The 12,271-nt window shown below is 38.2% G+C and overlaps 1 protein-coding gene across 1 annotated transcript in view; it reads left to right on the forward strand.

Moving 5' to 3' along the window:
* The window catches only part of smg6 (SMG6 nonsense mediated mRNA decay factor), a 539,535-nt gene that overhangs the window by 94,144 nt on the left and 433,120 nt on the right, over positions 1–12,271 (forward strand). The window contains exon 7 of the mRNA XM_028806651.2: positions 7,720–7,830. Coding sequence (XP_028662484.1) covers positions 7,720–7,830 — 111 coding nt within the window. The remainder of the gene's footprint in view (positions 1–7,719; positions 7,831–12,271) is intronic.

Consider the following 12,271-nt stretch of genomic DNA (forward strand, 5'->3'; position numbering starts at 1 on the left):
TTCCCCATTGAGCAGTGACTTTTTAAAAATATGCATCAAGGGTTTATATATGTACTTGCTAACCTCCTTAAGAACTCAAGGGCAAATATTATATGGTCCTGGTGATTTGTTTGATTTCAGCCTATTTAAGTAGTACTTCTGCCTCCACAGTTTCCAGATCACTCAGAAAAATGCAAATTTACAGCATGTGCTATTTTACTGTGTTTTTTAGTTACCCTTATTATTCCTAATGCACTTCAACTCCTTCTTGACTGTTTTTTACTTTCTAAATACTGAAAGAATCTCTTTTGGTCATATTTCACCTCATCTTCTATATTCATCTGTAAATGCCTTTTAGACTACCTAATATTCTTAATGATTGCCCTCACGTTCTCATATGCCCAATGATTCAAAATGGAGTTATTGGTCTTACACACCGTATATAGCTATTTTTTCCTTTGCAGCTTCTTTTTCAATTCTTTATTAACCCACTGAGGATTTTTTTTCTAATTTCCTATAAATTTCAAATATCTGTATGTACCTGTCTTGCAATATATATTAAACCTTTTTCAAACCTTTTCTACTGTTCCTTGACTATCTCCACATTTCTTAGATTTGGCCACAACTGCTCAAAAATTGCCCTTCCAAAGTTAAATTTAACTGTTTTAGTCATTGCATCCATACTCTTCCAAAACACTGAGAACTGCATTATATGGCCACTTTACCATAATGGTTCAATCACTTCTGAACCCTCAATTCTATCCTTGGTATTATAAAATGCTAAAGCTAGACAGATTTCCCCCGCATTGGTGCTTTAACATACTATGTTAAAAAACAGTCAACTGTTTAATTGTACAAACTCCTGGGGCCTCATGCATAATGCTGTGCATAGAATTCACACTAAACCTTGGTGTATGGACAAAAGTCATAATGTGTGCATACACTAAAAAAGTTCAGATGCAGAAAACTGCGTAAGCCAACTTCCATGCACTTCTGCTACTTAAATCCTGGTCTGCATGAAATGTAACGCTTGTGCACGCGCCTGCTGCCCCTCCCAGAATTATGCCTCTTTGAATATGCAAATCAATGTAAATATTCCCTTAAGTTCAGCATTCTGTAAAAAGACAATGGCAAAAGCACGGGAAAAAAGAAAAATATTAGCAAATACCAAGTGGAGGCAAGGAAAAACGTACTGTTTGTTGGTTTAAGCAGCTGTATAAACAACAAAAGGAAATTGATTGAAAGTTCAAATTTAGAAAGTCACACAGTGCCCAAAATTAAAAAGAAGTGGTCAGCTATCAAAGTCGCCATGAAAAGGCGAGTCGTAGCCCACCATCTGAGTGTCATATGGAAGCTTATTAGGGTACAGAGAAAAGGAAAAAAAATAGGGACACAGTGGAAAAAAAATGCTTGAAATGTCAACTTTAATCTCGAAATTTCCACTATAATCACGTAGCTTATTTTGTCATTAAAGTAGAACATCATACTTAATCTAATCTTTTGATTTCATAATTGTTCAAATCCCATCATAACTATTGTAGCACATTAAATGCTTCATATTCTATGTGTTCAATGTGCTCTGTGTGTGTGTATCTCTACTTGTTTCTTAAATGGGCTTTCTCTTACGCCTACAGGACACAACACATTATATTCATATTACACCTCTCTGAACAATTTAAATGCTAAGATGTATACTTGTTGTTATTTTATGATGAAATGAATTAAAGCATTTATTAAACATGGCGCCACAGTGCGCCATGGTCCAGAAATGTTCCTGTCCCCTGCAAGATGCTTTCTGCTTGATCCTCGATGAAATAACTTATTGCAGCAGTACTGTCTGTTTCAAACATACTAACCCCCAATTCCTGTCCTTCCTTTCTCCAAGTAACCAATCGCCACATAATCAGCTCTTTAATAAATGTCATGCCATCTGTAAGCTTAGAGTGCCGATTCTTCAAAACATTTAAGGAACATTGCAATATCTTTGTAGTACAGTAATCCCTCCTCCATCGCGGGGGTTGCGTTCCAGAGCCACCCGCGAAATAAGAAAATCCGCGAAGTAGAAACCATATGTTTATATGGTTATTTTTATATTGTCATGCTTGGGTCACAGATTTTCGCAGAAACACAGGAGGTTGTAGAGAGACAGGAACGTTATTCAAACACTGCAAACAAACATTTGTCTCTTTTTCAAAAGTTTAAACTGTGCTCCATGACATTACAGAGATGACAGTTCCGTCTCACAATTAAAAGAATGCAAACATATCTTCCTCTTCAAAGGAGTGCGCGTCAGGAGCAGATAATGTCAGAGAGATAGAGAAAAGCAAACAAATCAATAGGGCTGTTTGGCTTTTAAGTATGCGAAGCACCGCGGCACAAAGCTGTTGAAGGTGGCAGCTCACACCCCCTCTGTCAGGAGCAGAGAAAGAGAGAGAGATAGAGAGAGAGACAGAGAAAAACAAACAATCGAAAATCAATACGTGCCCTTTGTGCTTTTAAGTATGCGAAGCACCGTGCAGCATGTCGCTTCACGAAGCAGCTGCACAGAAGGTAGCAACGTGAAGATAATCTTTCAGCATTTTTAGACGAGCGTCCGTATCGTCTAGGTGTGCGAACAGCCCCCCTGCTCAATCCCCCTACGTCAGGATCAGAGAAAGTCGGCGCAAGAGAGAGAGAGAGAGACAGAGAGAGAAAAGTAAGCTGGGTAGCTTCTCAGCCATCTGCCAATAGCGTCCCTTGTATGAAATCAACTGGGCAAACCAACTGAGGAAGCATGTACCAGAAATTAAAAGACCCATTGTCCGCAGAAATCCGCGAACCAGCAAAAAATCCGCGATATATATTTAAATATGCTTACATATAAAATCCGCGATAGAGTGAAGCCGCGAAAGGCGAAGCGCGATACAGCAAGGGATTACTGTACTTGTTTAATTATTCCATCCATCTATCGATCCAGGATCGCACCAGTCCCAGCAAGCATACAGCGAGAGGCAGGAACAATCTCTTAACTGGGGGGCGCCAGTTCATTGGTACCACTGTCCACACGTTTAATAACAGTATACATTGTTTAAATGAAGTTAAAAATTTATCTGTATAATGTAATATATGTACTTTAGTGCATTTCATCTGAAAAATGATATCAAGAACTCCAAGAAGATAGCGCCTGGAAATCTAATTTGACTTAGAAGCCAGTCGTCATCATCTGTAAATATGCTGTCTCTTCTATTGAATTGAATTCCTTTATTGTTATTGTATGGTGCAATGAGATTCAATATGCAAATCCTCCATAAACTTGTTTTCATGTAAAATGGCAAAATAACAACAACAAAAACAATAATATGATTAAAAAACAATGAAAAATATGCAATATGAAAGCATAGGTGGCTCAGGTTGGGCAATATTACAGCGGTAATGCAAGTTTACAGTGAGGTATTTGTACTTATAAGTACAAAAGTACTACCAGGAGCACTTGATGGACTGATTGAGTGTGTTTATATCTCTTGGGATGAAACTTTCTGAACCGCGAGGTTCGTGCAGGAAAGGCTCTGAAGTGTTTGGCAAATGGGAGAAGTTCAAATAAACTGCACATGGCTGAGGCAGTGTGTGTTAGATGCTGTACCCTGAGAATTCTTTCCGCTCTTGACACAATCTGTGGTAGAGCTTTCCAATTAACTGCTGTAGAGCTGTGATTCCACACTCTGATACGTTGGGTTAAAATACTTAGTGGTGCACGGAGAGTAACAACGCTAAAGCAGCTATAGTATTTGGAATAGTTTGGCCATTCTGTGCACCATTGTATGCTTACAGGTGGATTACAATCAGATGCCTTAAACTAAAAAAGCGATATGCGGTTAATGTCAATGTATTTGATAAAGCCGTGTCAGGGATGTGAATCTAAAAAAATAAAGGGAAGCCGCCCAGGAACAGTAGCACTGCTTTGATGCTGAGTGCCACCAGTTTGCAAAACGAGCCGAAAACTTGCGTACGCTACGGTTTGCACTGGCGTGAGAATGTGTATGGCTTTATGTCAAGTTTACTTTTTATACATCGTGATGTGAGCGTGGAAACAGGCGAATGTAACATTTTTGTGCATACGCACCGTTTATACAGGAGGCTCCTGCTCTTGTGCACTGATTTTTGCAAGGTTAGACCAGTTAATATTTGGGTAGTTAAAGTCCCCTATAACTACTTACTTTCTTTTGGCAGTCTATAACACACACCTAAAATAAGACCTCTTTCCCCTAATGCTTTCCAAGCAAAGCCACATGTCCAAACTAAGATGGGGCTCATTGTCCATGTAAGTAGGACTTGTATTTAAATTCTTTTTGCCTTAAACAGCAACTTCACCTCCTTTTCTGTTCTGTCTGTCCTTCCTAAAAATGTGTATCCCTCTATGTTATACTCATCCCCATCTTTATTTCTGTTATTGCTATAATATCAATACTATGTTCCATTATTTACAACTCCAACTCGTTTTATTTTTTTATACTCCTGGCTATTTTTAATGTGTTACTCATTTACATTTGCCTTTAAATGTTGGGTTAGAATTTACATTACTATATATTTTCATTTTAACACTATTTTTTTTTTTGTTCCTTTATGTACAGTTCTAAACCTGGCCTGTTCTAAAATCCCTGCGCGAAATACTCATACTTCTCCCAAACACATTGGTGCCCCTCCAGTTCAGATGTAACCTGTCATGGCTGAACAGGGTCCATCTGTTCCAAAAGTAGTCTGAATGTCCCATAAACCTATATCCGTATACCCTACACCAAGATTTGAGCCACGTGTTAAGCCTTCTGATATCCTCAGTCTTACCTGGACTGGCACATGGCACAGGCAGAACTTTGGAGAAGACTACCTTATCCGTTTTGCTTTTTAGCCTGGCATCCAACTCTTCAAATTTTGATTGCAGAACTGACAGACTACCCTTATATATGTCATTTGTTCCAACATGGACAATGACCATTGGATTTACCTCCACTCTGGCTAAGTGCTATCAACACTTCCAGGGAGGTCTCCCACCTGTGCACCTGGAAAGCAACACACCATGCAAGACTCTTTCTAGAGCAAACCTCTGCTTCAATCCCTCTAATGATTGAATCTCCATCTTTCACTATCTCTCTTTCTGGGAGCTAGTTTTGAGGTGATCCGTTGGGGCTCCTCATGCCTGCCTACCACCTCAGAATCGTCAGAGATACCATCCAGCTCTGTAAGGACTTGAAAACAGTTTGACACTTGCAATTGTGGGGTTAATGCCCCCGGATAGTATGCACACTTTACCTTGAACCTTGTGAACGTGACCTACCTATAGCTCTACGTGTCTGGTCTGGAATCACTTTGTGTGCCACCTTAGGTGTACACATTATCTCTCTAAAGGACACCTGGGCCAGGTCAGCCAGTTCTCTACTACAACACAGGCCAGTCTACTCCAACTCCTTTTCAGTGACCCTTAATTGAAGACCCTGTATCAACTGGAATTTCTTGCAGATGTAACCCTTGTACAATAGAAGACTGGATCCTCCAAGCCACCCTCTAATAGTCCCACATCCAACAAGACTTGCATTGCACTGGCATCATTATTAAAATTTGACTTTGGATTACTAAAACTGCTCAACTTTTTTTTTTTATATTAAAATCAACTTGGAGTATATTTTCTTGTCACTTTGCATTTAATGAGAACAAATGCTATATTAGCATTTAATAGTCTGATTGCAGGGAGGTGGGGGTAGGGTTGGTTTTGGGTGTGGAGGGAAGGGACTATAGCAGTGTTTCTCAACTGGTGTTCCCAGTAAACTTCCTGGGGGCTTGCAAGATTAATTAGCAGCAACATACTTAAGTTACTAAACATCCAGCTATGGCAGGTGTATCTGACTTATTTGTTTAAAGTGCATCATTTTATCAATATTCAAAACATGTTACATGCGCCGCACAATGACGGTCCGTTCTCTCAAAGACCATTTTTAAAGTGAGCTTCAGATTGTAGTACCTCATCTACATAACCATGTGCACAGTGTACATGTTCAGTGCGGCACAGTGTTGAGATGGGGCTTGGATTTGGTCTTGCCACCTAAGCAAATTAAGGCTGGCAGGAGGAATATACATTATCTGCATTAATGAATGGGACTGGGGGGAACAAGTGAAGGGAAGACGCCTCCTGGACAGAAAAAGAAAGACTATCAGGTGTTGCGCAGAAGTAAATATATTAGTGGAAGAAGCTGAAAGAAGACAGTAATGAAAAAGATGTATAGAGTTTGAATTTTGGTGCCAGGTGAAGCGTCTATGAGTGGAGTTGTTGCTTTACCAGGGCCTAAAAAAGGAAGAAACAGAGGAGTAAGTGGCGTGCTGGAGTCCAAGAAAGGCCTAAAGTGGTGGCTTGCTTTGGTCAGCTAAAAGACGCTTACCGCAGCCAAAACATTGGGGGAGACTACATAAATCACAATGCTTTATCCTTTTACCCGTTCTTTTCCTACACCATTCTTTTACTTGAAAAACTTTTTACTGCTCCACTGACAGACTGAGGCGATCGTTCCTCCTCCACACTATGCGACTCTTCAATACCACCCTTGGGGTAAACTTTAACATTATTCAAAGTTATTGTCTGTCTGTATACCTGCATTGTTATCACTCTTTAATTTAATATTTTCTTTATTAGTATGCTGCTGCTGGAGTATGTGAATTTCCCCTTGGGATTAATAAAGCCTCTCTCTCTCTCTCTCCTTACTTCACACATTGAACTTTGGATTTAGTGGTTAGTCATGTTTATCTGCAGAACACAGTGCATTGAAGCTATTAAGTTAGAATGGGAATAGACTGCTCATAATGACTCAGTGAGGAAAAGGTGATATACCTCACCACTGTGAAAGACTTTAGTGTTTTAGCATTATGTAAAATAATTGATAGACTCATAATAAACTTGCAGCAATCAAGTTATTAAAAAAGTCTGTTATTGTATTCTGATGTTTTATTTTCAGAAATACGTAAGCACAGAATGCTTAATTTAGAAAGTCATAACATAAACCAAGTGAGTGGTAAGCAGCTTTTATTAGAGCTTAGACAATACCTTCAGTGACAAATTCTGTACATTAGTAATTGCTGATTATTACTTATCACTGAAAATTATTACTTATTTCATTTTATGATTAAGAAATTCAGGCAATAATAAAAAATAACCTTTAAAAAAAATACACGCTTTTTTTTAATGGCCAATTTTGTGTACAGTACCAGTACCGCATATGCTTTTGCTATTAAATTTAACTTTAAAAACCAGCACTTTTGTCAAGACTTAAGGGGAAAAAAATACAAGTTGGTAAATACCAATAACCAGTGCAGCGGGGTTCTCACATACTCTTATGATATACTGGCAGGAACTTGAATGAATAAAGGTTTAGAACCCCTGGAATAGAGGCTACAATTTTGACTTGCTAAGTGAGAGGCTGCAAAGTTCAAAGGGGTGACTTTTTCCATGTTCTAGGGCTGGCCATCATCTAGCTGTTCAGCCATTGGTGCAGTATTCCCTTTTTTTTTGTTTTTTTTTGTATTTGTGAAAGGGTAGGCTAAGAGTATTCAGAATTGAAAATGAAACCAGAAAATTAAGGTCTGTTGTGCAAACATGCATATGTTTTGTATATATGTTGTGATCTCGTGCTTTATACTTGTTTGCACTGTTTTATTTCCTTTTTTTACCTGCTTTTTTAAAAAAAAAGAATATGTAATTAATGTCTTCACATTTTTTCACAGAAGCGAAAACTTGATGCTGTATATTACTATATGCGGAGCCTAGCAGCTAGTAACCCAATCTTAACAGCCAAGGAAAGCTTGATGAGCCTGTTTGAAGAGACCAAGCGCAAGGTGAGCTGTAATAGTACCTACACCATGAATGTGGAAAAAGTTTGCCCTTATTAATCATCTTCAAGGTTATAAAAGCATATAATGAAAATCTATTTATGGCTGAGTTCTACTCCTTTTCTGAGATGCCAATTGAGAAGTCCCTTCACACCATTCCCTAGGGATTTTTGAGAAGTACATTCTTTGATGTTTTTATGGTTTGTTGATATACTATCTGAGTCTTCAGTGTGAGATGAAGAAAGTTAAGAAGGTTTCTTTGAAAATGTCTGATTTGCATATTCAAAAAAAAGTCTGTATCTGGAAGAATTTTTTGGATTCTTTGGCTTCTATAAATGTTGTTGACAATAAAGGAGCCAGCTCAGTTTGGAATTTTTTTTTATAGAAGTCAACTGGGTAGCCATCTCGGCCTGCAGCTTTCACAGTCTGGAGTGGGTTGGTGGCATTCTGTATTTCTGAAAGTGTCAGTGGTTTTTCAAGCTCTTCTACACTCAGAATATCGAGCTGTGGTATTTGTAATCTATCAAAAAACTCCTTAGCTTGTGTCTTATCTTTATACTGAGAGGAGTATAAGAACATATAATATGCCTTATATACTGTATGTCAGTTATATCTTTATGCGCCCTTTTTATCATCAGGTAATTTTGATTATTAAACTATGAACTTCCTGTTTGTGGATCTGTGGTACTAGATTCTTATTAGCCCTTTCTCCATGTTCATAGTAATACTGTTGCAATTTAAAAATAAGTTGTTCTGTTTCTCTTGTTGTCAGGAGATTAAATTATGATTGGAAAGTCAGTCTTTTCTTATGGAGAGCCTCATTAGGAGATCCGGTATATTCATGATCTATTCTTGAAATCTCTTAAGCAGTTCTGACACCTTTGTAGTCTTAGTAGTTTAGTTTTGTGAGAACAATAAGAAATTATTTGTCCTATTAAAACAGCCATCATTGTTTTCCAGAGTGTTCCTGTGGAAACCTTTGAAAATGCATTGGTCTCGAAAAATAATTTGATTGGAGATGAGTAAGATGGAATTTGCGAGTTCAATATGTAGGGCAAAGTGTTATGAACTCTAGAGTAAGAGAAACGTGGTTGGAGATGACAATAGAGTCATACTTACAAGATGTGATAATAGGCATGACACTATTATCGATGAAGAAAAATTTCTTGAGTAAATATAATGTACAGGCAAAAAGAAGGTATATTCTCTTGAATTTGGATCTAGAAGTCTCCATGGATCTGGCAGATTGTGGTCAGCAATACATTGTGAAATTATCTTTGCAGTTTTAGAAGTTGCAGTTGTTGTTGAGGACCTATCCAAGTCTGGATTTAAAAAGTAATTAACATCTCCAGCCTTTACAATTTTATGAGTACTTATATTAGGAATCAATGCAAATACATTTTGTACAAATACTCTGTTGACTACATTGGGTGTGTATGCTGTATATTTAAAAAGATTACTTCAGAGATGAATAAATTCTCCACAATCAGGATCAGATACTACATCTGTTGCAGCAAGTGGGATTGATTTATGGGTTAAAATTCCTACAATTCTAGTTGTCTTATTGTAGCCAATCCAATCTCTTTTTAGTCAAATCTGGTCTTTAATTGAAAGTGAGTTTCCTGTAAATACGCTATCTTCGCCTTTAAGCTGGTGAGATGGGAGAATACTTTTTCTCTTTAAGTAGTGATTGGGACCTTTGACATTCCATCTTTTAAAGTTCAATGATTGATCAGAGATATACTGTTTCTGAGCATTAGGGGGTCATTTTGCTATTTTAGATACAAGCAATATTCTTTACCACTAATTTCAAATATTTGTTGCTGGCAGATGCAGTTAAAGGACTAGCACCTGAATTTACACTTGGCACAATAGGGGTACAAGAAATGCAGAAATAACATCCTGCTCTTTTTCCTTTCTCCTACCTTCCTTTCTCCTACACTAACACTACCTTATCTTGCCTCCCCAAGTGAGGCTAAGACCAAACATCACAAAGTCCTGGTTCTTTGACATGCCAAGAGAAAGAGCATGTCTCTGAACACGAAAGGACCTCCCTGGTCGTGGTAAAATAAAGAAAAAAATGAGATATCAGCAATGGTGTACACACAGGTCTAACTGATAGTACAATCCACGTAGCAAAATCCAGAGGTAAGATATTCAGCAGTCTTCGTAATACAGAACAAGATGAATAAAATATCTAATGAGATTAAAATATTACTATAGTACTTTTGTACTATCTTTATATATAATCTTCATTTGGATCTTGATCTTTGTCCGCGAACTCACTGCCTTGTGTGGTGTTCCTGCTGTGTTCAGTAGAGGGCAGTAGTGATGGAGGAGGAGGAGAGGAAGTGAGGGGGAGGATCGTTGGATGAGGTTGGAGTGTGGTGATTAAAGAGGATTGAACTAAAGGAGACTATGTGCTGTTTGTACTGGCTGAATACACAACACCTTGGTTGTTACTTTTGTTTACAAACACTGTCGATACCACTCTTTGTGTTTAGATCTGGCGTCGACACCGTGCTTTGTGTTTAGATCTGGCGTCGACACCTGCTTTGTTGTCGAGACTGGTTTTTTGTGTTTCTATCGACCGTCGTTGGCAGCACTTCGTCCAAATTGAATGTTCACCCACTTCTTGGAGTCGGCAGTCAGAGTATATAAGTCGGACACACTTCTGTGATTTTCCATCAGTCTGCGTTTGGAGTTCAAGAAAGAAGCATTGGTTCTTCCTTACTCTTTGGATTGCCACAAAACAACCTGCGAGATTGGAGAAAGGTTGAGAAGAGATCGTGAGAGGAAACGACAGCATCATGAAAACGAGATGGACTGTGAACGGAGAGAAGCAGAAATGCTCCTCCACCACCACATAATTACTATTCGGACAGTGATTCCGAGTAGGCCGTTCCTATTGAATCAATGTCCAAGGGTTTTGTTTTGTAATTTTGTTTCCCTTATAAAAAATCATAATGCTGTGCGACGAAGGGCCCAGTTCACGACGTTTAAACAGGGAGCCCTTCACAGACAACTTTAACACGCGCAACGTAGTTGAGCGCACATGGCTAGTATATATTATAATACTTTAAAAGTCAAAGCCTTAAAATGATACTAATAAGATAAAAACATTGCTAACACATTCAGATGAAGAAAAATAATAAAAATAATTATAATAAGGGAAAAATGCTAAAAAAAAAAATAAAAATAAAAATTAACAGCGATAGTTAGGATTAGGACAGGTTTCTTATATTAAAGCTAGTACAAGTTGCAAATACTTAACAAAGCTGTTGCACGTAACTGGAATTCTTCCTTGCAAGTAACACTAGAATTACCAAAACATACGAAAAAACTTGTAATCCCGGCCCACCTTAAATCCCTTCACTCCTCTCCGTCAGTGTCCTTTGTCTTGTAAATGTGTCAATCAATACAAACAGCAAGCAGCCTGGTATCCCATCTCCCGGCCCACTGCCGCAGTTCAATTCGCAAAGAAGGTTCTCATGCTTAGTGTTTATGTTGGAGTGAAGTACCTGGAGCTATATAGGGTAAATAATACATCATCATTTGGCATACATACACTTCATGTGTTCTGTGTCTACAACAATCTATGTAAACACATTGTTAAAACAGAAACGTTTTTCATGTTTTAGTAATAAATGACAAAATGTAGACATGAACTGTATAATGTGTGAAGGCTGACGTCCAAATATCAAATAAACACTTTCACAAACGGTACAAGGATAACATGACAGCTTTCGTGGTGCCTCCTAGTAGCCGTGAGTCGAGGTAATTCTTGGTAGCGAGAACCAATCAGATCACTTTTCGCTAACAAGAATTGAAAGCTTGGGCCAATTGCAGCCAGTATCGGCTACCAAGAATTGACCACTCTCAACTAGTTTCAGCTACAAAGTATTGGCCAATGACGGCTCGGTCGGCTATCAAGAATTGGCAAATCACGGCTCATATCGGCTACCAAAAATCGGAAAGGGCGGGCCAGACTCTTGTCAATTAATGTAAGGTTTTTTTGTAGGCTTTGGTAATTCTAGTGTTAAAGCACATACTATTCAGCTCCTGTGTCAGAATACTTGTTTCTTGTTTTAAAGATTCTTTAATAATACATTTTATTTATATAGTGCCTTTCCCATGCTCAAGGCACTTACAGAATATAAGAGAGGACGGCAGGGTATACAGTATATAGCATTGTACAAACCAGTTAAATAAATAAAGATTACGACAGTGAATTAAGAGGAAAAAAAAGCCTAACAGACAACATAATTGATGGTCTAGCACACACACATACAGGTTACATGAGCATCTCGACAGAGAACTAAACTGAGAGAAGGGTAATAAAGTCAAGTAGAGCTAAAAGCCTTCCTGAACAGATGAGTTTTGAGTTGTTTTTTAAAAGAGTTCATGGAGTCAGCTGATCTAATTAATTTCGGTAGGTCATTCCAGA

Source organism: Erpetoichthys calabaricus, chromosome 8 (assembly GCF_900747795.2).
Source record: "Erpetoichthys calabaricus chromosome 8, fErpCal1.3, whole genome shotgun sequence".
Taxonomy (NCBI): Eukaryota; Metazoa; Chordata; class Cladistia; order Polypteriformes; family Polypteridae; genus Erpetoichthys; species Erpetoichthys calabaricus.